This window comes from Pelobates fuscus, chromosome 10 (genome assembly GCF_036172605.1).
Source record: "Pelobates fuscus isolate aPelFus1 chromosome 10, aPelFus1.pri, whole genome shotgun sequence".
NCBI lineage: Eukaryota > Metazoa > Chordata > Amphibia > Anura > Pelobatidae > Pelobates > Pelobates fuscus.
The window spans coordinates 7,109,900-7,135,939 of record NC_086326.1 but is presented as its reverse complement, the minus strand read 5'-3'; the positions used below and the strand labels follow the sequence as shown (position 1 = coordinate 7,135,939).

Below are 26,040 nucleotides of genomic sequence, written 5' to 3'. Positions count from 1 at the left end.
CTTTGATGTTGTCGTGGTAAATGCAGTGTGGTGTTATGTCACATGTTCTTTGACGTTGTGATGGTAAATGCAGTGTGGTGTTATGTCACATGGTCTTTGATGTTGTGATGGTAAATGCAGTGTGGTGTTATGTCACATGGTCTTTGATGTTGTGATGGTAAATGCAGTGTGGTGTTATGTCACATGGTATTTGACGTTGTGATGGTAAATGCAGTGTGGTGTTATGTCACATGGTCTTTGATGTGTTGATGGTAAATGCAGTGTGGTGTTATGTCACATGGTCTTTGATGTTGTCGTGGTAAATGCAGTGTGGTGTTATGTCACATGGTCTTTGACGTTGTGATGGTAAATGCAGTGTGGTGTTATGTCACACGGTCTTTGATGTGTTGATGGTAAATGCAGTGCGGTGTTATGTCACATGGTCTTTGATGTTGTGATGGTAAGTGCAGTGTGGTGTTATGTCACATGGTCTTTGATGTTGTGATGGTACATGCAGTGTGGTGTTATGTCACATGGTCTTTGATGTTGTGATGGTACATGCAGTGTGGTGTTATGTCACATGGTCTTTGATGTTGTGATGGTAAATGCAGTGTGATGTTATGTCACATGGTCTTTGATGTTGTCGTGGTAAATGCAGTGTGGTGTTATGTCACATGGTCTTTGATGTTGTGATGGTAAATGCAGTGTGGTGTTATGTCACATGGTCTTTGACGTTGTGATGGTAAATGCAGTGTGGTGTTATGTCACATGGTCTTTGATGTTGTGATGGTAAGTGCAGTGTGGTGTTATGTCACATGGTCTTTGACGTTGTGATGGTAAATGCATTGTGGTGTTATGTCACATGGTCTTTGATGTGTTGATGGTACATGCAGTGTGGTGTTATGTCACATGGTCTTTGATGTTGTGATGGTACATGCAGTGTGGTGTTATGTCACATGGTCTTTGATGTGTTGATGGTACATGCAGTGTGGTGTTATGTCACATGGTCTTTGATGTTGTGATGGTAAATGCAGTGTGGTGTTATGTCACATGGTCTTTGACGTTGTGATGGTAAATGCAGTGTGATGTTATGTCACATGGTCTTTGACGTTGTGATGGTACATGCAGTGTGGTGTTATGTCACATGGTCTTTGATGTTGTGATGGTACATGCAGTGTGGTGTTATGTCACAAGGTATTTGATGTTGTGATGGTAAATGCAGTGTGGTGTTATGTCACATGGTCTTTGATGTTGTGATGGTAAATGCAGTGTGGTGTTATGTCACACGGTCTTTGATGTTGTGATGGTAAGTGCAGTGTGGTGTTTTGTCACATGGTCTTTGATGTTGTGATGGTAAGTGCAGTGTGGTGTTATGTCACATGGTCTTTGATGTTGTGATGGTAAATGCAGTGTGGTGTTATGTCACACGGTCTTTGATGTTGTGATGGTAAGTGCAGTGTGGTGTTATGTCACATGGTCTTTGATGTTGTGATGGTAAATGCAGTGTGGTGTTATGTCACACGGTCTTTGATGTTGTGATGGTAAATGCAGTGTGGTGTTATGTCACACGGTCTTTGATGTTGTGCTGGTAAATGCAGTGTGGTGTTATGTCACATGTTCTTTGACGTTGTGATGGTAAGTGTAGTGTGGTGTTATGTCACATGGTATTTGACGTTGTGATGGTAAATGCAGTGTGGTGTTATGTCACATGGTCTTTGATGTTGTGATGGTACATGCAGTGTGGTGTTATGTCACATGGTCTTTGATGTTGTGATGGTACATGCAGTGTGGTGTTTTGTCACATGGTCTTTGATGTGTTGATGGTAAATGCAGTGTGGTGTTATGTCACATGGTCTTTGATGTTGTCGTGGTAAATGCAGTGTGATGTTATGTCACATGGTCTTTGATGTTGTGATGGTAAATGCAGTGTGGTGTTATGTCACATGGTCTTTAAAGTTGTTATGGTAAATGCAGTGTGGTGTTATGTCACATGGTATTTGATGTTGTGGTGGTAAATGCAGTGTGGTGTTATGTCACATGTTCTTTGACGTTGTGATGGTACATGCAGTGTGGTGTTATGTCACATGTTCTTTGATGTTGTGATGGTACATGCAGTGTGGTGTTATGTCACATGGTCTTTGATGTTGTGATGGTAAATGCAGTGTGGTGTTATGTCACATGGTCTTTGATGTTGTGATGGTAAATGCAGTGTGGTGTTATGTCACATGGTCTTTAAAGTTGTTATGGTAAATGCAGTGTGGTGTTATGTCACATGGTCTTTGATGTGTTGATGGTAAATGCAGTGTGGTGTTATGTCACATGGTCTTTGATGTTGTGATGGTAAATGCAGTGTGGTGTTATGTCACATGGTCTTTGATGTTGTGATGGTAAATGCAGTGTGGTGTTATGTCACATGGTCTTTAAAGTTGTTATGGTAAATGCAGTGTGGTGTTATGTCACATGGTATTTGATGTTGTGGTGGTAAATGCAGTGTGGTGTTATGTCACATGTTCTTTGACGTTGTGATGGTAAGTGCAGTGTGGTGTTATGTCACATGGTCTTTGATGTTGTGATGGTACATGCAGTGTGGTGTTATGTCACATGGTCTTTGATGTTGTGATGGTAAATGCAGTGTGGTGTTATGTCACATGGTCTTTGATGTTGTGATGGTAAGTGCAGTGTGGTGTTATGTCACATGGTATTTGACGTTGTGATGGTAAATGCAGTGTGGTGTTATGTCACATGGTCTTTGATGTGTTGATGGTAAATGCAGTGTGGTGTTATGTCACATGGTCTTTGATGTTGTCGTGGTAAATGCAGTGTGGTGTTATGTCACATGTTCTTTGACGTTGTGATGGTAAATGCAGTGTGGTGTTATGTCACATGGTCTTTGATGTTGTGATGGTAAATGCAGTGTGGTGTTATGTCACATGGTCTTTGATGTTGTGATGGTAAATGCAGTGTGGTGTTATGTCACATGGTATTTGACGTTGTGATGGTAAATGCAGTGTGGTGTTATGTCACATGGTCTTTGATGTGTTGATGGTAAATGCAGTGTGGTGTTATGTCACATGGTCTTTGATGTTGTCGTGGTAAATGCAGTGTGGTGTTATGTCACATGGTCTTTGACGTTGTGATGGTAAATGCAGTGTGGTGTTATGTCACATGGTCTTTGACGTTGTGATGGTAAATGCAGTGTGGTGTTATGTCACACGGTCTTTGATGTGTTGATGGTAAATGCAGTGCGGTGTTATGTCACATGGTCTTTGATGTTGTGATGGTAAGTGCAGTGTGGTGTTATGTCACATGGTCTTTGATGTTGTGATGGTAAATGCAGTGTGATGTTATGTCACATGGTCTTTGATGTTGTCGTGGTAAATGCAGTGTGGTGTTATGTCACATGGTATTTGATGTTGTGATGGTAAATGCAGTGTGGTGTTATGTCACATGGTCTTTGACGTTGTGATGGTAAATGCAGTGTGGTGTTATGTCACATGGTCTTTGATGTTGTGATGGTAAGTGCAGTGTGGTGTTATGTCACATGGTCTTTGACGTTGTGATGGTAAATGCAGTGTGGTGTTATGTCACATGGTCTTTGATGTGTTGATGGAACATGCAGTGTGGTGTTATGTCACATGGTCTTTGATGTTGTGATGGTAAATGCAGTGTGGTGTTATGTCACATGGTATTTGACGTTGTGATGGTAAGTGCAGTGTGATGTTATGTCACACGGTCTTTGATGTTGTGATGGTAAATGCAGTGTGATGTTATGTCACACGGTCTTTGATGTTGTGATGGTAAATGCAGTGTGGTGTTATGTCACATGTTCTTTGACGTTGTGATGGTAAGTGCAGTGTGGTGTTATGTCACATGGTATTTGACGTTGTGATGGTAAATGCAGTGTGGTGTTATGTCACATGGTCTTTGATGTTGTGATGGTAAATGCAGTGTGGTGTTATGTCACATGGTCTTTGATGTTGTGATGGTAAATGCAGTGTGGTGTTATGTCACATGGTCTTTGATGTTGTGATGGTAAATGCAGTGTGGTGTTATGTCACATGGTATTTGATGTTGTGATGGTAAATGCAGTGTGGTGTTATGTCACATGGTATTTGATGTTGTGATGGTAAATGCAGTGTGGTGTTATGTCACATGGTCTTTGACGTTGTGATGGTAAATGCAGTGTGGTGTTATGTCACATGGTATTTGATGTTGTGATGGTACATGCAGTGTGGTGTTATGTCACATGGTCTTTGACGTTGTGATGGTAAATGCAGTGTGGTGTTATGTCACATGGTATTTGATGTTGTGATGGTACATGCAGTGTGGTGTTATGTCACACGGTCTTTGATGTTGTGATGGTAAATGCAGTGTGGTGTTATGTCACATGGTCTTTGACATTGTGATGGTAAATGCAGTGTGGTGTTATGTCACATGGTATTTGATGTTGTGATGGTACATGCAGTGTGGTGTTATGTCACATGGTCTTTGACGTTGTGATGGTAAATGCAGTGTGGTGTTATGTCACATGGTCTTTGATGTTGTGATGGTAAATGCAGTGTGGTGTTATGTCACATGGTCTTTGATGTTGTGATGGTAAATGCAGTGTGGTGTTATGTCACATGGTCTTTGATGTTGTGATGGTAAATGTAGTGTGGTGTTATGTCACATGGTCTTTGATGTTGTGATGGTAAATGCAGTGTGGTGTTATGTCACACGGTCTTTGATGTTGTGATGGTACATGCAGTGTGGTGTTATGTCACATGGTCTTTAATGTTGTGATGGTAAATGCAGTGTGGTGTTATGTCACATGGTCTTTGACGTTGTGATGGTAAATGCAGTGTGGTGTTATGTCACATGGTCTTTGATGTTGTGATGGTAAATGCAGTGTGGTGTTATGTCACATGGTATTTGATGTTGTGATGGTACATGCAGTGTGGTGTTATGTCACATGGTCTTTGACGTTGTGATGGTAAATGCAGTGTGATGTTATGTCACATGGTCTTTGATGTTGTGATGGTACATGCAGTGTGGTGTTATGTCACATGGTATTTGATGTTGTGATGGTACATGCAGTGTGGTGTTATGTCACATGGTCTTTGACGTTGTGATGGTAAATGCAGTATGGTGTTATGTCACATGGTCTTTGATGTTGTGATGGTACATGCAGTGTGGTGTTATGTCACATGGTCTTTGATGTTGTGATGGTAAATGCAGTGTGGTGTTATGTCACATGGTCTTTGATGTGTTGATGGTAAATGCAGTGTGGTGTTATGTCACAAGGTCTTTGACGTTGTGATGGTAAATGCAGTGTGGTGTTATGTCACATGGTATTTGATGTTGTGATGGTAAATGCAGTGTGGTGTTATGTCACATGGTATTTGATGTTGTGATGGTACATGCAGTGTGGTGTTATGTCACATGGTATTTGACGTTGTGATGGTAAGTGCAGTGTGGTGTTATGTCACATGGTATTTGATGTTGTGATGGTAAATGCAGTGTGGTGTTATGTCACATGGTATTTGATGTTGTGATGGTACATGCAGTGTGGTGTTATGTCACATGGTCTTTGATGTTGTGATGGTACATGCAGTGTGGTGTTATGTCACAAGGTCTTTGATGTTGTGATGGTACATGCAGTGTGGTGTTATGTCACATGATATTTGATGTTGTGATGGTAAATGCAGTGTGGTGTTATGTCACAAGGTCTTTGATGTTGTGATGGTACATGCAGTGTGGTGTTATGTCACATGGTCTTTGATGTTGTGATGGTAAATGCAGTGTGGTGTTATGTCACATGGTCTTTGATGTTGTGATGGTAAATGCAGTGTGGTGTTATGTCACATGGTCTTTGATGTTGTGATGGTAAATGCAGTGTGGTGTTATGTCACATGGTCTTTGATGTTGTGATGGTAAATGCAGTGTGGTGTTATGTCACATGGTATTTGATGTTGTGATGGTACATGCAGTGTGGTGTTATGTCACATGGTCTTTGATGTTGTGATGGTAAATGCAGTGTGGTGTTATGTCACATGGTATTTGATGTTGTGATGGTACATGCAGTGTGGTGTTATGTCACATGGTCTTTGATGTTGTGATGGTAAATGCAGTGTGGTGTTATGTCACATGGTATTTGACGTTGTGATGGTAAGTGCAGTGTGGTGTTATGTCACATGGTATTTGATGTTGTGATGGTACATGCAGTGTGGTGTTATGTCACATGGTCTTTGATGTTGTGATGGTACGTGCAGTGTGGTGTTATGTCACATGGTATTTGATGTTGTGATGGTACATGCAGTGTGGTGTTATGTCACATGGTATTTGATGTTGTGATGGTAAATGCAGTGTGGTGTTATGTCACATGGTCTTTGATGTTGTGATGGTAAATGCAGTGTGGTGTTATGTCACATGGTATTTGATGTTGTGATGGTACATGCAGTGTGGTGTTATGTCACATGGTCTTTGATGTTGTGATGGTAAATGCAGTGTGGTGTTATGTCACATGGTATTTGACGTTGTGATGGTAAGTGCAGTGTGGTGTTATGTCACATGGTATTTGATGTTGTGATGGTACATGCAGTGTGGTGTTATGTCACATGGTCTTTGATGTTGTGATGGTACGTGCAGTGTGGTGTTATGTCACATGGTATTTGATGTTGTGATGGTACATGCAGTGTGGTGTTATGTCACATGGTATTTGATGTTGTGATGGTAAATGCAGTGTGGTGTTATGTCACATGGTATTTGATGTTGTGATGGTACGTGCAGTGTGGTGTTATGTCACATGGTATTTGATGTTGTGATGGTAAATGCAGTGTGGTGTTATGTCACATGGTATTTGATGTTGTGATGGTACGTGCAGTGTGGTGTTATGTCACATGGTATTTGATGTTGTGATGGTAAATGCAGTGTGGTGTTATGTCACATGGTCTTTGATGTTGTGATGGTAAATGCAGTGTGGTGTTATGTCACATGGTATTTGATGTTGTGATGGTACGTGCAGTGTGGTGTTATGTCACATGGTATTTGATGTTGTCATGGTAAATGCAGTGTGGTGTTATGTCACATGGTCTTTGATGTTGTGATGGTAAATGCAGTGTGGTGTTATGTCACATGGTATTTGATGTTGTGATGGTACATGCAGTGTGGTGTTATGTCACATGGTCTTTGATGTTGTGATGGTAAATGCAGTGTGGTGTTATGTCACATGGTATTTGATGTTGTGATGGTACATGCAGTGTGGTGTTATGTCACATGGTATTTGACGTTGTGATGGTAAATGCAGTGTGGTGTTATGTCACATGGTATTTGATGTTGTGATGGTAAATGCAGTGTGGTGTTATGTCACATGGTATTTGATGTTGTGATGGTACATGCAGTGTGGTGTTATGTCACATGGTCTTTGATGTTGTGATGGTAAATGCAGTGTGGTGTTATGTCACATGGTATTTGATGTTGTGATGGTACATGCAGTGTGGTGTTATGTCACATGGTATTTGATGTTGTGATGGTAAATGCAGTGTGGTGTTATGTCACATGGTATTTGATGTTGTGATGGTACATGCAGTGTGGTGTTATGTCACATGGTATTTGATGTTGTGATGGTACATGCAGTGTGGTGTTATGTCACATGGTCTTTGATGTTGTGATGGTAAGTGCAGTGTGGTGTTATGTCACATGGTATTTGATGTTGTGATGGTAAATGCAGTGTGGTGTTATGTCACATGGTCTTTGATGTTGTGATGGTACATGCAGTGTGGTGTTATGTCACATGGTATTTGATGTTGTGATGGTAAATGCAGTGTGGTGTTATGTCACACGGTATTTGATGTTGTGATGGTACATGCAGTGTGGTGTTATGTCACATGGTCTTTGATGTTGTGATGGTACATGCAGTGTGGTGTTATGTCACACGGTCTTTGATGTTGTGATGGTACGTGCAGTGTGGTGTTATGTCACATGGTATTTGACGTTGTGATGGTACGTGCAGTGTGGTGTTATGTCACATGGTATTTGATGTTGTGATGGTAAATGCAGTGTGGTGTTATGTCACATGGTATTTGATGTTGTGATGGTACGTGCAGTGTGGTGTTATGTCACATGGTATTTGATGTTGTGATGGTAAATGCAGTGTGGTGTTATGTCACATGGTCTTTGATGTTGTGATGGTAAATGCAGTGTGGTGTTATGTCACATGGTCTTTGATGTTGTGATGGTACATGCAGTGTGGTGTTATGTCACACGGTCTTTGATGTTGTGATGGTACGTGCAGTGTGGTGTTATGTCACATGGTATTTGACGTTGTGATGGTACGTGCAGTGTGGTGTTATGTCACATGGTATTTGATGTTGTGATGGTAAATGCAGTGTGGTGTTATGTCACATGGTCTTTGATGTTGTGATGGTAAATGCAGTGTGGTGTTATGTCACATGGTATTTGATGTTGTGATGGTACGTGCAGTGTGGTGTTATGTCACATGGTCTTTGATGTTGTGATGGTAAATGCAGTGTGGTGTTATGTCACATGGTCTTTGATGTTGTCATGGTAAATGCAGTGTGGTGTTATGTCACATGGTCTTTGATGTTGTGATGGTACGTGCAGTGTGGTGTTATGTCACATGGTCTTTGATGTTGTGATGGTAAATGCAGTGTGGTGTTATGTCACATGGTCTTTGATGTTGTCATGGTAAATGCAGTGTGGTGTTATGTCACATGGTCTTTGATGTTGTGATGGTAAATGCAGTGTGGTGTTATGTCACATGGTATTTGATGTTGTGATGGTAAATGCAGTGTGGTGTTATGTCACATGGTATTTGATGTTGTGATGGTAAATGCAGTGTGGTGTTATGTCACATGGTCTTTGATGTTGTCATGGTAAATGCAGTGTGGTGTTATGTCACATGGTCTTTGATGTTGTGATGGTACATGCAGTGTGGTGTTATGTCACATGGTATTTGACGTTGTGATGGTACATGCAGTGTGGTGTTATGTCACATGGTCTTTGATGTTGTGATGGTACGTGCAGTGTGGTGTTATGTCACATGGTATTTGATGTTGTGATGGTACGTGCAGTGTGGTGTTATGTCACATGGTATTTGATGTTGTGATGGTAAATGCAGTGTGGTGTTATGTCACATGGTATTTGATGTTGTGATGGTAAATGCAGTGTGGTGTTATGTCACATGGTATTTGATGTTGTGATGGTAAATGCAGTGTGGTGTTATGTCACATGGTATTTGATGTTGTGATGGTAAATGCAGTGTGGTGTTATGTCACATGGTCTTTGATGTTGTGATGGTACATGCAGTGTGGTGTTATGTCACATGGTATTTGACGTTGTGATGGTACATGCAGTGTGGTGTTATGTCACATGGTATTTGACGTTGTGATGGTACATGCAGTGTGGTGTTATGTCACATGGTCTTTGATGTTGTGATGGTACGTGCAGTGTGGTGTTATGTCACATGGTATTTGATGTTGTGATGGTACATGCAGTGTGGTGTTATGTCACATGGTATTTGATGTTGTGATGGTACATGCAGTGTGGTGTTATGTCACATGGTATTTGATGTTGTGATGGTACATGCAGTGTGGTGTTATGTCACATGGTATTTGACGTTGTGATGGTACATGCAGTGTGGTGTTATGTCACATGGTATTTGACGTTGTGATGGTACATGCAGTGTGGTGTTATGTCACATGGTCTTTGATGTTGTGATGGTACGTGCAGTGTGGTGTTATGTCACATGGTATTTGATGTTGTGATGGTACATGCAGTGTGGTGTTATGTCACATGGTATTTGATGTTGTGATGGTACATGCAGTGTGGTGTTATGTCACATGGTATTTGATGTTGTGATGGTACATGCAGTGTGGTGTTATGTCACATGGTATTTGATGTTGTGATGGTACATGCAGTGTGGTGTTATGTCACATGGTCTTTGATGTTGTGATGGTAAATGCAGTGTGGTGTTATGTCACATGGTATTTGATGTTGTGATGGTACATGCAGTGTGGTGTTATGTCACATGGTCTTTGATGTTGTGATGGTAAATGCAGTGTGGTGTTATGTCACATGGTCTTTGATGTTGTGATGGTACATGCAGTGTGGTGTTATGTCACATGGTATTTGATGTTGTGATGGTAAATGATTGAATGTTTTTTTGTTTTCAGGACAATCCTAAAGGAAAGCGGGCTCTCGCGCTGCCTCCATTCTGCGGTGTTGATCAGTGGCGCTGTGCTGGTATTTGGTGGTAATACCCACAATGACACCTCACTGAGCAATGGTGCCAAGTGTTTCTCTGCCGACTTCCTGGCTTACGATATAGGTAGGTCTGGGGGCATTTTATTACCATTCATGGCATTGTCTCACGTTGTTCTTTGTATATCGCCATCAGATATTCTTCTCAAAGAAACTTTTCTGTAAATATTTTCTCGTGTAACGATCTTTCTAAAATTGTATCACATGAGAAAGAGAGAGAGTGTGCGCGTGTGTGTGCGCGTGTGTGTGCGCGTGTGTGTGCGCGTGTGTGTGCGCGTGTGTGCGTGTGTGTGTGTGTGTGTGTGTGTGTGTGTGTGCGCGTGTGTGAGTGTGTGTGTGTGTGTGTGTGTGTGTGTGCGTGTGTGTGTGTGTGTGTGTGTGTGCGTGTGTGTGTGTGTGTGTGTGTGTGCGCGTGTGTGTGTGTGTGTGTGTGTGCGTGTGTGTGTGTGTGTGTGTGTGTGTGTGTGTGTGTGTGTGTGTGTGTGTGTGTGTGTGTGTGTGTGTGTGTGTGTGTGTGTGTGTGTGTGTGCGTGTGTGTGTGTGTGTGTGTGTGTGCGCGTGTGTGTGTGTTACTGTGTGTGTGTGTGTGTGCGTGTGTGCGTGTGTGTGTGCGTGTGTGTGTGTGTGTGTGTGTGTGTGTGTGTGTGTGTGTGTGTGTGTGTGTGTGTGTGTGTGTGTGTGTGTGTGTGTGTGTGTGTGTGTGTGTGTGTGTGTGTGTGTGTGTGTTACTGTGTTCGTTAAGGCCACTGCAGGAGCAGCCACTCCAATACTTTTTCAGAATGTTTAGACCAACTGATTTTACCATCCAGGGTGCTCTGTCCGAAAAATCTAGCCAAAAGCAAACAAAAACCTGCTCGTTGTAGGAGACTTACCTAAACAGAGTTTAGTTTAACGCATCGTGTTCCAAAAAGTGAAGATTGGCAGAAAGTGAAATGAAGAATAGGACAGGGAGGGCGCTCACACTGACATTTTATAATAATTCTGCTATTATTAAAGCGGCACTGTCATGCCGAACTTACCTTTCCTCAATCTCTTCCTCTTCTCCCCCTCTCTCAGGATCTGTTCTTCTTTTCTTCCTGTCTTCTTTAGTTTTCTTTAAAACCATAAGACAAAGTAGGGACTCTTTGCCTTATGGAGGTTTCCTCCGCTTGACCAGCTCTGACCAGCGGAGGAGCAAATTGTGCTTAATTTCCTCTGGTCAGAGCAATTTTCCCATGATCCCTAGCTTTCCTCTCTGTTCCCACGATGCTTCCTGTCAGTATTGCCGAAAGTCCTGTCACTTAGACAGAACGCCGGCAAAACTGCTGAATTGCATCCTAACAGAATGAGAACAGTTTCTCCATTCGTGTTAGGATGCAATTCGGGACTTTGTTCGGATCGCAATTTCATTCGAATGAATGAAACTCCGATCCTATTCATTGCTGTGGCTGCATCTTGCAGCCGCTTAGTAGATAACTCCCTAATTCCCACGGTATCAGGGAGCTATCTACTAAAAGGCTGAAAGTCCTTAATTGGTCTTTCAGCCAAATTTACTAATACTAAGTAAAGATAACTTAGTATTAGTAAATGATGCCCCTACTCGCAGTATAGCCTGTGGCTGCTCACTGTTTTAAAAAAAAAAAATTACTTACCGCCCCCCCTTCCCTTCCCTCCTGCGCGGGTGGGTGGGGCCCCCCTAAATAACAGCCCCCCTGGCCCCCACCCATGGGGGCGACAGGTGGGGGCCCTAAATGACAATGAGTGGGAGGGGGGGGGGGGGGCTACTGTCAGTTAGATGTAGTCAGTTAGATGTAGTGGAGGCGGGAGGGGGGTTAAAAAACAAAACGGGATTCGGCCATGACAGTGCCGCTTTAACGTTACATCTTACAACCACCCAGTATCTGTAACGCTATTCCTTATAAGCGTCATTTCTCTGAAATCCAGTTTTAACATTTTGGGACTACCAGGTTTATTTACTAAACTGATATTCAAAATTAATTTCAAATTTTAGGCCAAAGTAGCCAAGTTTAGAGCATCTTTTCAGTTTAGTTATTTTAATCTTAAATTTTGAAATTCTGTCACTTTGGTAACTAACGCTGTTTGAGATGACTTTGAATTTCCACCAATTCACACTTTAGTAAATTATACTGAAAGTAAAATTGGATCCTAACAATGTGCGCACGATACAATGTATTCAAATCTATTGCCCCAAGACTATTAACTGTCATATTTGACAAATGTTTGACTGGTGAATTCTATTTGACAGCGACGTAGGCCCCGTGTTTAATCCAAATGAAGCTGTCACATATCTTTGTGTATTTGAAGCTTTCATTCCAATTGGAAATCGAGCTGCAATGATTAGTCAGCGTCTAATTGCTTGCGATTTGCTACAACGCAATCACAGGATCCAGCCCAGAATCGAGCAGTGCATTAGTGCCGTCATTGTAAATTGTCATTTTCTTTCGGTCATATTCTGACAGTAAAACACAGAACAATGGGCTGTTTGATTTGATGTACCTGTGCCTACTTTTTGTCAATACAAAATGACATAGTACCTCTATTCTGTATCCTTTCTGTTGCCGATGGTGCTATAATTATGCTTTCCTTTTAGCTTATTGTGTGATTTCTTTCTGTTCTTCACAAAGCTTACTTCTGTCTCAGCGACACCAGATAACTGTGTTTAGTGCACAGCCCAATGCTTTAGCAGGCGGCTATTAAACTACAAAATCCTGATTAACTAGGAGTAAGAATGAAGAAACACAGAGGTCCTTTAACAGGAGGGGAATGCATACATCTATAAAATCCATAAGAGTGGCATCGAAATTTCAGCTCGTTAGGGAAGAGAAAATTCGGTACCCTAACAGGATGTGGCTGCCAAGGAGGTGGAGAAACGCGGGGTACAAATGAATTGCAAATACACGGATAATGGCTCTTTTCAGACCATTAACAATCTGGGAAATACATTCAGGACAGTTTTATGTCAGCCCCTTTTCGCAAAGAATAGACTGAACACCTGTATTTTGCTTTTCTAGAAGCGAACAATGGTGAATGAATGGTAAATGGGTAAAATGAAGTCATTTAGCCAACAGGCGCTGCATAAAACCTGCCATATTTTTCATCTTGTGCTTTGTTCCTCTGGAAATTGGAAGGAGACCCTGAAAAAAACCTCCTTCATAACTGTGATCCATTTAATTTCACCTCATATTGATGTCAATTGCTTTCTGCTGGGATGATTCTGGTAAAGGTGAAAGAAATGTCCCTATCTGCTGGGCTGTTGCAGAGACAATGCTTATTATATTCAATTTGTGTTATTTTGTGAGAATCATCACAGCCAGTATATCCTATTTTTACTGTCTAGCGTGGGGCCCATTGTGTTGCTCTGGCTAGCGTGGGGGCCCATTGTGTTGCTCTGGCTAGCGTGGGGGCCCATTGTGTTGCTCTGGCTAGCGTGGGGCCTATTGTGTTTCTCTGGCTAGCGTGGGGGCCCATTGTGTTGCTCTGGCCAGCGTGGGGGCCCATTGTGTTGCTCTGGCCAGCGTGGGGGCCCATTGTGTTGCTCTGGCTAGCGTGGGGCCCATTGTGTTGCTCTGGCTAGCGTGGGGCCCATTGTGTTGCTCTGGCTAGCGTGGGGGCCCATTGTGTTGCTCTGTCTAGCGTGGGGCTCATTGTGTTGCACTGGCTAGCGTGGGGCCCATTGTGTTGCTCTGGCTAGCGTGGGGGCCCATTGTGTTGCTCTGGCTAGCGTGGGGGCCCATTGTGTTGCTCTGGCTAGCGTGGGGGCCCATTGTGTTGCTCTGTCTAGCGTGGGGCTCATTGTGTTGCACTGGCTAGCGTGGGGCCTATTGTGTTGCTCTGGCTAGCGTGGGGCCTATTGTGTTTCTCTGGCTAGCGTGGGGCTCATTGTGTTGCACTGGCTAGCGTGGGGCCTATTGTGTTTCTCTGGCTAGCGTGGGGCCCATTGTGTTGCTCTGGCTAGCGTGGGGCCCATTGTGTTGCTCTGGCTAGCGTGGGGCCTATTGTGTTGCTCTGGCTAGCGTGGGGCTCATTGTGTTGCTCTGGCTAGCGTGGGGCCTATTGTGTTGCTCTGTCTAGCGTGGGGCCTATTGTGTTGCTCTGGCTAGCGTGGGGCCTATTGTGTTGCTCTGGCTAGCGTGGGGCTCATTGTGTTGCACTGGCTAGCGTGGGGCTCATTGTGTTGCACTGGCTAGCGTGGGGCCTATTGTGTTTCTCTGGCTAGCGTGGGGGCCCATTGTGTTGCTCTGGCTAGCGTGGGGCCCATTGTGTTGCTCTGGCTAGCGTGGGGCCTATTGTGTTGCTCTGGCTAGCGTGGGGGCCCATTGTGTTGCTCTGGCTAGCGTGGGGCCCATTGTGTTGCTCTGGCTAGCGTGGGGCCTATTGTGTTGCTCTGGCTAGCGTGGGGCCCATTGTGTTGCTCTGGCTAGCGTGGGGGCCCATTGTGTTGCTCTGGCTAGCGTGGGGCCCATTGTGTTGCTCTGGCTAGCGTGGGGGCCCATTGTGTTGCACTGGCTAGCGTGGGGGCCCATTGTGTTGCTCTGGCTAGCGTGGGGCCCATTGTGTTGCTCTGGCTAGCGTGGGGCTCATTGTGTTGCTCTGGCTAGCGTGGGGCCTATTGTGTTGCTCTGTCTAGCGTGGGGCCTATTGTGTTGCTCTGGCTAGCGTGGGGCTCATTGTGTTGCTCTGGCTAGCGTGGGGCCTATTGTGTTTCTCTGGCTAGCGTGGGGCTCATAGTGTTGCTCTGGCTAGCGTGGGGCCTATTGTGTTTCTCTGGCTAGCGTGGGGCTCATTGTGTTGCTCTGTCTAGCGTGGGGCCTATTGTGTTGCTCTGTCTAGCGTGGGGCCTATTGTGTTGCTCTGGCTAGCGTGGGGCCTATTGTGTTGCTCTGGCTAGCGTGGGGCCTATTGTGTTGCTCTGGCTAGCGTGGGGCTCATTGTGTTGCTCTGGCTAGCGTGGGGCTCATTGTGTTGCTCTGGCTAGCGTGGGGCCTATTGTGTTTCTCTGGCTAGCGTGGGGCTCATTGTGTTGCTCTGGCTAGCGTGGGGCCTATTGTGTTGCTCTGTCTAGCGTGGGGCCTATTGTGTTGCTCTGGCTAGCGTGGGGCCTATTGTGTTTCTCTGGCTAGCGTGGGGCCTATTGTGTTGCTCTGGCTAGCGTGGGGCCTATTGTGTTGCTCTGGCTAGCGTGGGGCCCATTGTGTTGCTCTGGCTAGCGTGGGGCCTATTGTGTTGCTCTGGCTAGCGTGGGGCCCATTGTGTTGCTCTGGCTAGCGTGGGGCCCATTGTGTTGCTCTGGCTAGCGTGGGGCCTATTGTGTTGCTCTGGCTAGCGTGGGGCCCATTGTGTTGCTCTGGCTAGCGTGGGGCCTATTGTGTTTCTCTGGCTAGCGTGGGGCCTATTGTGTTGCTCTGGCTAGCGTGGGGCCCATTGTGTTGCTCTGGCTAGCGTGGGGCCTATTGTGTTGCTCTGGCTAGCGTGGGGCCCATTGTGTTGCTCTGGCTAGCGTGGGGCCCATTGTGTTGCTCTGGCTAGCGTGGGGCCCATTGTGTTGCTCTGGCTAGCGTGGGGCTCATTGTGTTTCTCTGGCTAGCGTGGGGCCTATTGTGTTGCTCTGGCTAGCGTGGGGCCTATTGTGTTGCTCTGGCTAGCGTGGGGCCCATTGTGTTGCTCTGGCTAGCGTGGGGCCCATTGTGTTGCTCTGGCTAGCGTGGGGCCCATTGTGTTGCTCTGGCTAGCGTGGGGCCCATTGTGTTGCTCTGGCTAGCGTGGGGCCCATTGTGTTGCTCTGGCTAGCGTGGGGCCCATTGTGTTTCTCTGGCTAGCGTGGGGCCCATTGTGTTTCTCTGGCTAGCGTGGGGCCTATTGTGTTTCTCTGGCTAGCGTGGGGCCTATTGTGTTGCTCTGGCTAGCGTGGGGCCCATTGTGTTGCTCTGGCTAGCGTGGGGCCTATTGTGTTGCTCTGGCTAGCGTGGGGCCCATTGTGTTGCTCTGGCTAGCGTGGGGCCCATTGTGTTGCTCTGGCTAGCGTGGGGCCCATTGTGTTGCTCTGGCTAGCGTGGGGCTCATTGTGTTTCTCTGGCTAGCGTGGGGCCTATTGTGTTGCTCTGGCTAGCGTGGGGCCTATTGTGTTGCTCTGGCTAGCGTGGGGCCCATTGTGTTGCTCTGGCTAGCGTGGGGCCCATTGTGTTGCTCTGGCTAGCGTGGGGCCCATTGTGTTGCTCTGGCTAGCGTGGGGCCCATTGTGTTGCTCTGGCTAGCGTGGGGCCCATTGTGTTGCTCTGGCTAGCGTGGGGCCCATTGTGTTTCTCTGGCTAGCGTGGGGCCCATTGTGTTTCTCTGGCTAGCGTGGGGCCTATTGTGTTTCTCTGGCTAGCGTGGGGCCTATTGTGTTGCTCTGGCTAGCGTGGGGCCCATTGTGTTGCTCTGGCTAGCGTGGGGCCTATTGTGTTGCTCTGGCTAGCGTGGGGCCCATTGTGTTGCTCTGGCTAGCGTGGGGCCCATTGTGTTGCTCTGGCTAGCGTGGGGCCCATTGTGTTGCTCTGGCTAGCGTGGGGCCCATTCTAACTTTTTAGTTGTGGCAGCTGAACTACCTCTTCTAGGGTTAATATTCAGCTCTCCAGATGTTGACTACATGCCCCATAATGCTCTTACAGCCCTAATTGTGACAAAGCATCATGGTAGATGTAGTCCACAGCATCGGAAGTGCTTAAGGCTGTTCACCCTTGCCTTATCCCATAAATGCCTGCTGCTTGGGAAAGAAGTAGTATGCCACTGATACATTTAGATGAATTCTTCTTTTTTTTTTTATAAATTCCCAGGTTTGTATTTTTGATGATGCCAAGACTGCTTGGAATACTTAAACTTTCAAGGTTGATTTTCTGCCGTTACTGCTTTCTGGAAACCATTGTCTTGCCCGTGCTGCAGGGAGGCGTTCGCTGATTTCATCAGGCTCCGTTAGCCAGTGATTAGTGCTGAAAGTGACCTTTCCCGTCCGCCATGGACGCTGGCCAGGAACATGCCAAGCAGCATGTCTCGGATAATGGAAGAACAACAGATGTCTGTTTCAGGTGGGCAGGTGCAGGTTGCTAGGGAAATGAACGCCACAATTTGGAAGCAATTGGTTGATGAGCAAGGTAAAAAAAAAAAATGAAATAAATAAATAGTCCGGCTGACTCGTTCTGACCTTGGAATACAGAAATACCTCCAAAGGCCGGTGATGGCTGTCCTGAGGGTCACTCAACTTCCCAATCGAGGATTTCAGAGGTTCTAGTGGTCCTTTCTAGTTACGAAGTGCTGACCTATTTCACTGGGCTGTAAGTGCGGTTTCCTGTAATTGAAAGATTTGTCCTCCATGATAAAATGTTTATTTTTAAAGAACACTCTGCATTCCACTAGAATTGAATGACTTTCACAAAACGTCCATATAGGGTTATTGTCCAAAGTGAGAATTCAATGTGAATTTAGGGTTAACATAGTCTGCTATACGTTCATTTCAGCTACTTTGACCATCATTTTAAAATTTAGAAGTTCGCTTTGAGTTCCCTAGTGAATAATCCTGAAAGTGTATCGAGATTACGACAGACTCTCTCGGGTTTTGTGATTTCCTGTAAAGTTGCCTATTACACCAAAGTGCTAAATACATGTGTTAATTGCAGCGAGTGACAGAAATGAGTAAATTAGCCAATTTCCTGATTATTTATCACACCAGGCCATGGGGGGAAAGAGGGATGAGGTAGTGCACAGAGAGGACCTCATCCATCTTAATAATTACAATCAATCACGTTCTCTTAAACAGCTTTGTGTCTTTGGTCCCCAAATTCTCAAACCCTCAGCTGGCGAGCAATGTGTTAAATTCTATATAACTCATCTATGAATGGATGGATCCTCTCAGCTGAATGTGGGAATGCAATTTCTATGCTTTCAGATAAGTATTTATCTTCTATTTATAGAGTTTGAGTCCAGTGGCGGCCTAAGGTATGTTTTCTAATCTTCTCATTATCAGTGAGCGACCAAGGTGCGGGAGAATGACGTAAAATAATATATATATTCAAGGACGTTACTCAGATTTCAGTCCTGCTTTTATTTTCGTATTAATATTACAATGCTGCCAAAATGAAGCTGTCTATACAGCCAGGTGCGATGGCTTCTGCCCACCCCAGTAAATATTACAGGGAGTTATATTATCCGTAATCCCATTGTTCCTGTTATGTGTATGTTTATCAATAACATATTGTGAGCAGGGAAATTATAACAATTTCATTCCAATATCACATTACTTATACTTTACTGTGATACAAAGTGATGAAAGTTTCAGGAAAAATGTAACAAATATTCTAGTTCAATTGTAATCATTTATTTAATGGTATATTTTCGTATTAATATTACAATGTAAAATGCCAAAGTTGTAGCTGGACAATGAGATCTGAGGTTCTGCCTTGCTGCTGACACATGCATTAGCAATGGTTCATTCAGAGAGCTGCCACCCCAACATTGGGACAATTCCAACGCTAATGAATGACATGGCAGGAACAGCTTTGCACATTGCTTTTTATATACTTTTTATTTGGAAATCATGTAAAATGTTAGGAAATAAGATTGTATATGCAAACTGCGTAAATGAACTGATTTCTGACGGTGTAAGGGCTCTGGATACATTCACCACACAGGTACAGGTGTCCCCAACCCTGATGGGCCTCACTAAATTCAATATTCATACAAAATGGTCGTGCTGTAGCACATCTTGTGAGCATGATCCTCCGTTAGCCAGGAAGTGGCTGCAATATATCAGCCAATCTCTGCACTCTTGTACATCCCTAAATGGAGCAGGTATGAGTGCATGTGTGGTGTCTGTTGGGCCCATGTCACTGACACATATTGATAACCAGTGTGTGAAATGTCCTGCTGTGCTGTATGTTTAATGCAATGGCTGTAAGTAGGAAATAAAGGCAGTCCTCCGTGTGTAAAATCTGCTACACGGCAGTGCCATTCATGTAGAGCCCATCTTCATGGAGTTATGTGTCTGGGGGATCAGGCCATGCGCGCACTGCTGCTCACATGCTTTGTACAGCCATACGGTTCCGTGTTTCTCTGGAAGTGATTGATCTGTGCTTCCACTTCGGTTCCTCTCCACTGTCTGACCAGAACGCCCCTATTAGAATGGATTGATTTTCCCCGGGTTATTCATTCCTGGCCCATTGATGGATTATGACACCTGATGGATTCCAGTAATCGATGGCGAATTTCAAACAATGAGCTGCTCTCATCCTAATGTGACAGGTAATGAAAGCGATAAACTGGAGTCAGTTCTACAGTCAGAATACTCCCCTGGAATTTGCTGTTATGGATTCCAACTCCTGCGCTGTCTGAATGTGTTACTCAGAGAACCGCTCCGAGGGTCCCTCCATTGTGACTACATTGAAGGCAATGACCCAGGATAGGACGCGAGACCTCATACTCTGCAGGGAATTCTCTGTTGGATAAACCATAGTGTTTGTTGACTTTGCACCTTTCAAGGAGCAGGTTCTGCAGCTGGTTTTTACCAAGTCCATTCAGGATGAATGTGATATTAAACTGTCTAGACTGAGGGTTCTGTGAAATAAACCTTTTACTCTTTGTGTGCTTGTCGCCCTCCTGTAGAATTCAGTATTTTTACTGAACTCGCCGTGTGTTCTGAACCTCTAACCAAACTACTTTCACTTATCAAAAATAATAGAAGGCTTTTTGTTTTCAGTATTTCAATACATTCCATTTATTAACGTGTTCTGCTATCAGTTCCTGCTTGATATTATTTAACCGTTTAGCGTTTACTAGTTTTCGCTATGTCTGGTGTAGCATAATGTCTGGTGTAGCAATCTCCCTTTTGTCTCCTGTAACGGTATTCATTTTACTCCCTTTACCCTGCTAGAAATAAAACCTGCAATTTTAGTGTTTGAACAGCTATAGACACTGTAATAATGTATTTAGTAAGTAGCCATTTCACTGGCCTTGTTGGGACAATAGAGAACCCCAACAGGATTATATATGGTAATGATAAACCTGATTATTAATATCATGTGACTATACATTTTTAGAAACACAGAAACACAGAATGTGACGGCGGATGAGAACCATTCGGCCCATCTAGTCTGCCCAATTTTCTAAATACTTTAATTAGTCTCTGGCCTTATCTTATAGTTAGGATAGCCTTATGCCTATCCCACGCATTCTTAAACTCCTTTACTGTGTTAACCTCTACCACTTCAGCTGGAAGGCTATTCCATGCATCCACTACCCTCTCAGTAAAGTAATACTTCCTGATATTATTTTTAAACCTTTGTCCCTCTAATTTAAGACTATGTCCTCTTGTTGTGGTAGTTTTTCTTCTTTTAAATATAGTCTCCTCCTTTACTGTGTTGATTCTCTTTATGTATTTAAATGTTTCTATCATATCCCCCCTGTCTCGTCTTTCCGCCAAGCTATACATGTTAAGATCCTTTAACCTTTCCTGGTAAGTTTTATCCTGCAATCCATGAACCAGTTTAGCAGCCCTTCTCTGAACTCTCTCTAAGGTATCAATATCCTTCTGGAGATAAGGTCCCAGTACTGCGTACAATACTCCAAGTAAGGAATACTTTGGGAATGTTTTCATGGTCGCAAGCTAAGTTCTGTGCAAATAGAACGCACATTGTCAATCGCTGCTTTTCACAGACTCGTTCTTCTGAAATATAATCATTGCTAGCAAATGAAATATCCCTCACCAGTGACTTATTAAAGGGAAACTATAGTCACCGGAACAACTACAGCTTATTGAATTTGTTCTGGTGAGTAGAATCATTACCTTCAGGCTTTTTGCAGTAAACACTGTCTTTTACAGCCTAGTGATAACTCTACTGGCTACTCCACAGATGGCTTCTAGAGGTGCTTCCTGGGGCAGTTCTGCACAATGTGACTGACATTCAGTGTCTCCACCCTCTGCATGCAGACACTGAACTTCCCTAATATAGATGCATTGATTCAATGTATCTCTATGAGGAGATGCTGATTGGCCAGGGCTGTGTTTGGCTTGTGCTGACTCTGCCCCTGACAGTCTCAGCCAATCCTATGGGGAAGCATGGTCATTGGCTCAGATCACCACTTCTGATGATGTCAGCAGGCAGTTTCAGAGGCGGAGCCAGCAGCTGCAGACTTGATTACAAGTACGATTGTACTATATTTATAGAGAGAAGAGGGAGTGTTCCTTTAAAGCACAGTCCTTTCTGTGGCGTATTCATTTACTAAGAACTAACAGATGCCTTTGGTAGGGTCGCGTTGCTTGAGACTGACTGCATTTTAGGGTAGTTTGTACAAAGAATACATAGATTATTTTTTTTTTACAATTTGGTCTGTAATAATGTCACTTTAAATCAAACTTTGAAAATTAGATAATGCATAAAAAGTGACTAGCTAACCATAACGGTGGGTTAGGTGCCTCCTGGAAGATGTTTTTTTTTTTTTTATTATTTTTTTATTTCTGCTGAAGAATTTTGTGAATACAGTAAACCGTTTCCAGTTTTTGTTAAAGATGCAGTTTATATATCAATTGATTGTCATTTGCCAATTTAAATATATATATATTACATTCTGTCAATCATCCACTAATTTAAATATATCAAACGCATCCTGTCAATCATATGTAAGTCTAAATATATTAACCACATTCCGTCAATCATATGTCAGTCTAAATATATCATTCGCATTGAGTCAATCATACATCAATATCAATCACATTCTGTCATATAAATATATCAATCGCACAGAGTCAATCGCCCACCAATATAAACATGTAAATCACACTGACTCAATCATATGTCAGTCTAAAAATATCAATCACATTCTGTCAATCGCCCACCAATATAAATATATCAATCGCACTGAGTCAATCATACGTCAGTCTAAATATATCAATCGCATTGAGGTAATCAAACGTCAGTCTAAATATATCAATCGCATTGAGGTAATCATACGTCAGTCTAAATATACCAATCACATTCTGTAAATTGCCAACTAATATAAATACGTCAATCACATTCTGTCAATCGCCCACCAAGGATGGGGACAGACAAGGACTGTGGACCACACAGGAGACTTTTCAGCATAATATACTGAATCAGTGGATGGTTACAGGGTGTCATTGTATTCGTACACATCGTGCTGATTACACCCAGATTTTCTGTCGCCTATGGCAGTGTAGTCAGTCCAGGCTGGGGTTGAATTTGTAGATTTTAGACAATAACATGTGACATATTATGAGCAGGCTGCTGATAACACTGGATGTTGAGTTTGTCATTCGTGGTAATTTTCGAAGTGTTATCTGCGGGATGAGGAGTGCATAATCGTCAGCTGCTGGACTTGATTATATTTATGCACTTTTCAGCTCTTAAGTCATAAAAGCGCTCTGCACAGCCCGTGGTGGCAATTAACGGTTTATCAAGGCAATATTGGAATGGCACACTGTTTTCAGCATTACACACTAATTGTTTCGTATTGACAGCAGCTTCCAGTCTCTTTGTTCGCTGGATATCATTTAGCATTTAGGACTAAGCTTTGTAAATGGAAAGCAGTTCTGTGGGTACAAACACAATACCAGAGAGTAATATTCTGCTGGAACCATTCTAGACGGCTTCTAGTAACCGATAAACTGCAAGACGGGCACGCTGTGCATTGGAAAGGGTTAAACACATGTTAAAACTATAGGTTTATTTAGATTTGCTAACTTTAGACCAAAATAGACCGTCTGGAAAACCTAAAATTTAAAGTTGCCTTTAAATTCCCCTCAATTCCCCATTTAGTAAATTATTATTTTAAATGAAAACCAATTTGCAAAATGTAAGCTGAAGTGGCCAAGCTCTGACTATAGCGGCGTTCCAGAGTTTTTCCAAATCTGCATTTTTTTTGCGTCATTTTAAAATCTGATTTTTAGTTCACAATGAGTCGTCGTTTAGTTAGTAATCCCCATAGTGATAAAAAAAAAAAAAAAAATGATTAGCTGAGCTTGGGGTTTAGAAATGTGTGTCAGCTGGGACCTAACTGCTTCCGAAGCATCTTTTTCCCCAAACAAAATCCAAACTCTCTCCAGCCATTTTCTAGTCTGGCAATTTTATCGTAAAATGTACAATGATCTTGTCATTCCTTCTCAGTAACTAGTTTAGTGATTACCCCAACAATTAATAAAGGCTCATTCAAAACGTACTCACAGATTTAATTGAATGAAAATATGTGTTGTGGTAGGGACATAAAAAGGCCGAGGCAAAAGTGTAAGGAGAGTATGACGGTGTAGCAATGTGTAAGAAGAGGAAAAGTTGGTTGAGGTGTGCCGGATCCAACGTATCAGTAGGCCTGTAAATAAAGAGGGCCCACCCAGTAATGTAAAGAGAAAAGTATAAAAGGGAGAGGGTCGTGGGGTCAAGCAACGCCAAGGAACGAACGGGACAGGTGGAGGTGAGTAGTGAGCTTAAATAGGGGACCATGCCCCTCCCACAACTGCAGGCCAAGCCTTCACATTTATCACCGACCTGCATTGTGTGTGTACCGGTTTGTGGTCTGGACCTGGGCACAGGTTCTGGGTTCATAGCAGCTGGTACTGAGAGCATATCCAGAATGTCTGTCTTTTACTGTAATATAATTCCGTGCCAGCAAGACGTCCTATTATTTTCTATTAGTGATGGTGGTATTTACACCACTGATTGGGGGAGCTAGTGATTCCAGTTAAGATGAAGAAGCAGTAATTTGCCGTTTTCTAGGCTGGTTTGGTTTGTAGAAACGCTTTCACTGAATATCTGTTGTAAACTGGTTGATTTAACATTTTTCTTTATCACTTTCCTTAAAAGCACAAGCACGATTTCTTTTTGTTTGAGTGGTGAGAAATTCTTCACTATTTATATGTGACAATAAATGAATAATAAAGGTTTGTTAATTAAGTTTAATTTGGTCCCTCATTCTTTGAACTCACTTTTTGGTGTCTATGCATCATGGCCACCCCATTACCGCTCTGGCAAGGGATTGAATTGGGACATTTTGGATTCCGAGGTAGCGGTTCTGTGAAATTTTGACATTTAGACCCTGCTGCTCTTTGTAATGACTCCTAATATGGACCATTTATTTAAGGAACGTTATTTCACGGTAAAGGTTTACTTGGTGTAAGGCAGTGTCTATTCTGCAACAATCTCAAATCTTTATTCTCCCAGACTGATTGAAGAAGAACGATTGTGAATCTTTATTTTGCTCTTTACATAGAAACATGGATTTTCAGAATTGATAAAATCCATTAGACCCATTTGTCCTACCAATTTCCTGTCTGAATGCAGGGTGTTTATTCTAGATATTATTTCTCCCCCTGCACTGTGTCTGTTCCAACTCTTCTAGAGCCCTGCCACTGTTTGGTTCTCTCACTAGAAACGTCCTAACTCGGCCTGGCCATTTAGAGACTGACTCTAGAAACCTTTATTTATATTCAACTCGCGGGCCTCGTGCAAATATAAAATTAAAAGCAGGACAGACTGGCCATGACAAATATTACATGTGTTTATGGCGATAACAAGTTGGTGTTAATGGTGCTAAGCGTTGGATACAAAGGTGAACAAACCATCATCACTGCTTCCCAGCCTAAATTCAACATTAAGAACTTTAATAGAACTTTTTTTATATTTTTATTTAATCAAAGTATAAAGTAAGCTTTGGCTGAAAAGTCTTTATATTTTGTTTGTACTAAACAGTGATCACATGATATGCCCTGCGGTATTCTATAAAGAAAGGACTATTGGCTAAACCATGAGTTGTGAAGATTTGACAATTAAGTAACTCTTTAATTTTAATGTGTTCTTGTTATTTGCTTTGTTTTGATTTTTTAAATTATTGTGATTGTTGCTATTTTAAATCATATTCATTTTGCTACTAGGCTGGAATCCATCTTATCAAGGTGTTAATTAATATACAGTAATTCAGTGCTGCCACCTGTCGGACTAAATAAAGCGGAGCCTGTTTGGAAATAGTTCAGAGAAATTGAGAGTTAACTAATGTCTGGCATACTAAAGATCCATCCAGCTTGTGCTAGGTACCAATAAATATCCCCTGACTTATAGCATAAATGCCCAATGCCCCAGATCCTGTGTGATATCACTTTTTAGCCATCAGCTTCCAAGGTCCTGGCTATTAGCTGACAGTTTCTGAGGGTCCTGGCTATTGAACTATTACCGTCTGAGGTTATATGTATGTGTGTGTGTGTATAAAAACAATACTCAGTCTTTATGAAGACCGAGAGGTCGAAACGTAGATTTTTTTTTTTTTGTAACCTATAAACCGTATTTTACATTTTGGAATTCAGTGAGTGCTCTCATTTTTGTATTGACATCTCTCTCTCTCAAAATAGGTTCTGCTTTTTAATGATTGCATGGGGCGGTAAAGAATCACCATAAGGGGGTTTATTGCATAGTTTTCAGTAGACATGCCACATCACAGTCATTAACCATTTCAATGCCAACAGGTTTTTAATGTTTAAAAAATATATAATGCCAAAAAAAGAAGCCACCATCCAGAGAAAAATATGTAATAATATATATATAAAGCCATTAATCCATTTCATAATGCACTTCATTCTTACAAGGTCTAACATATTTCATGCGAACACGTTTTAGCGCATTTTCTGCGAACAAGGTCGAACACATTCCATTTTTACAAGCTCTTCATTGAGTCCCCAAGCCTATGTATAGATACAATGAGATAGTATGAGACACTTAATGCACATCATATAAAGGAGTTGGTACAGTGTTGTTTTACGTGAAAGATTGCGTACCG

At 42.9% G+C, this 26,040-nt stretch overlaps 1 protein-coding gene across 1 annotated transcript in view; it reads left to right on the top strand.

The window, feature by feature from the left end:
* The window catches only part of ATRNL1 (attractin like 1), a 716,247-nt gene that overhangs the window by 155,234 nt on the left and 534,973 nt on the right, over positions 1-26,040 (top strand). Inside the window, exon 10 of the mRNA XM_063434704.1 lies at positions 10,152-10,306. Coding sequence (XP_063290774.1) covers positions 10,152-10,306 — 155 coding nt within the window. The remainder of the gene's footprint in view (positions 1-10,151; positions 10,307-26,040) is intronic.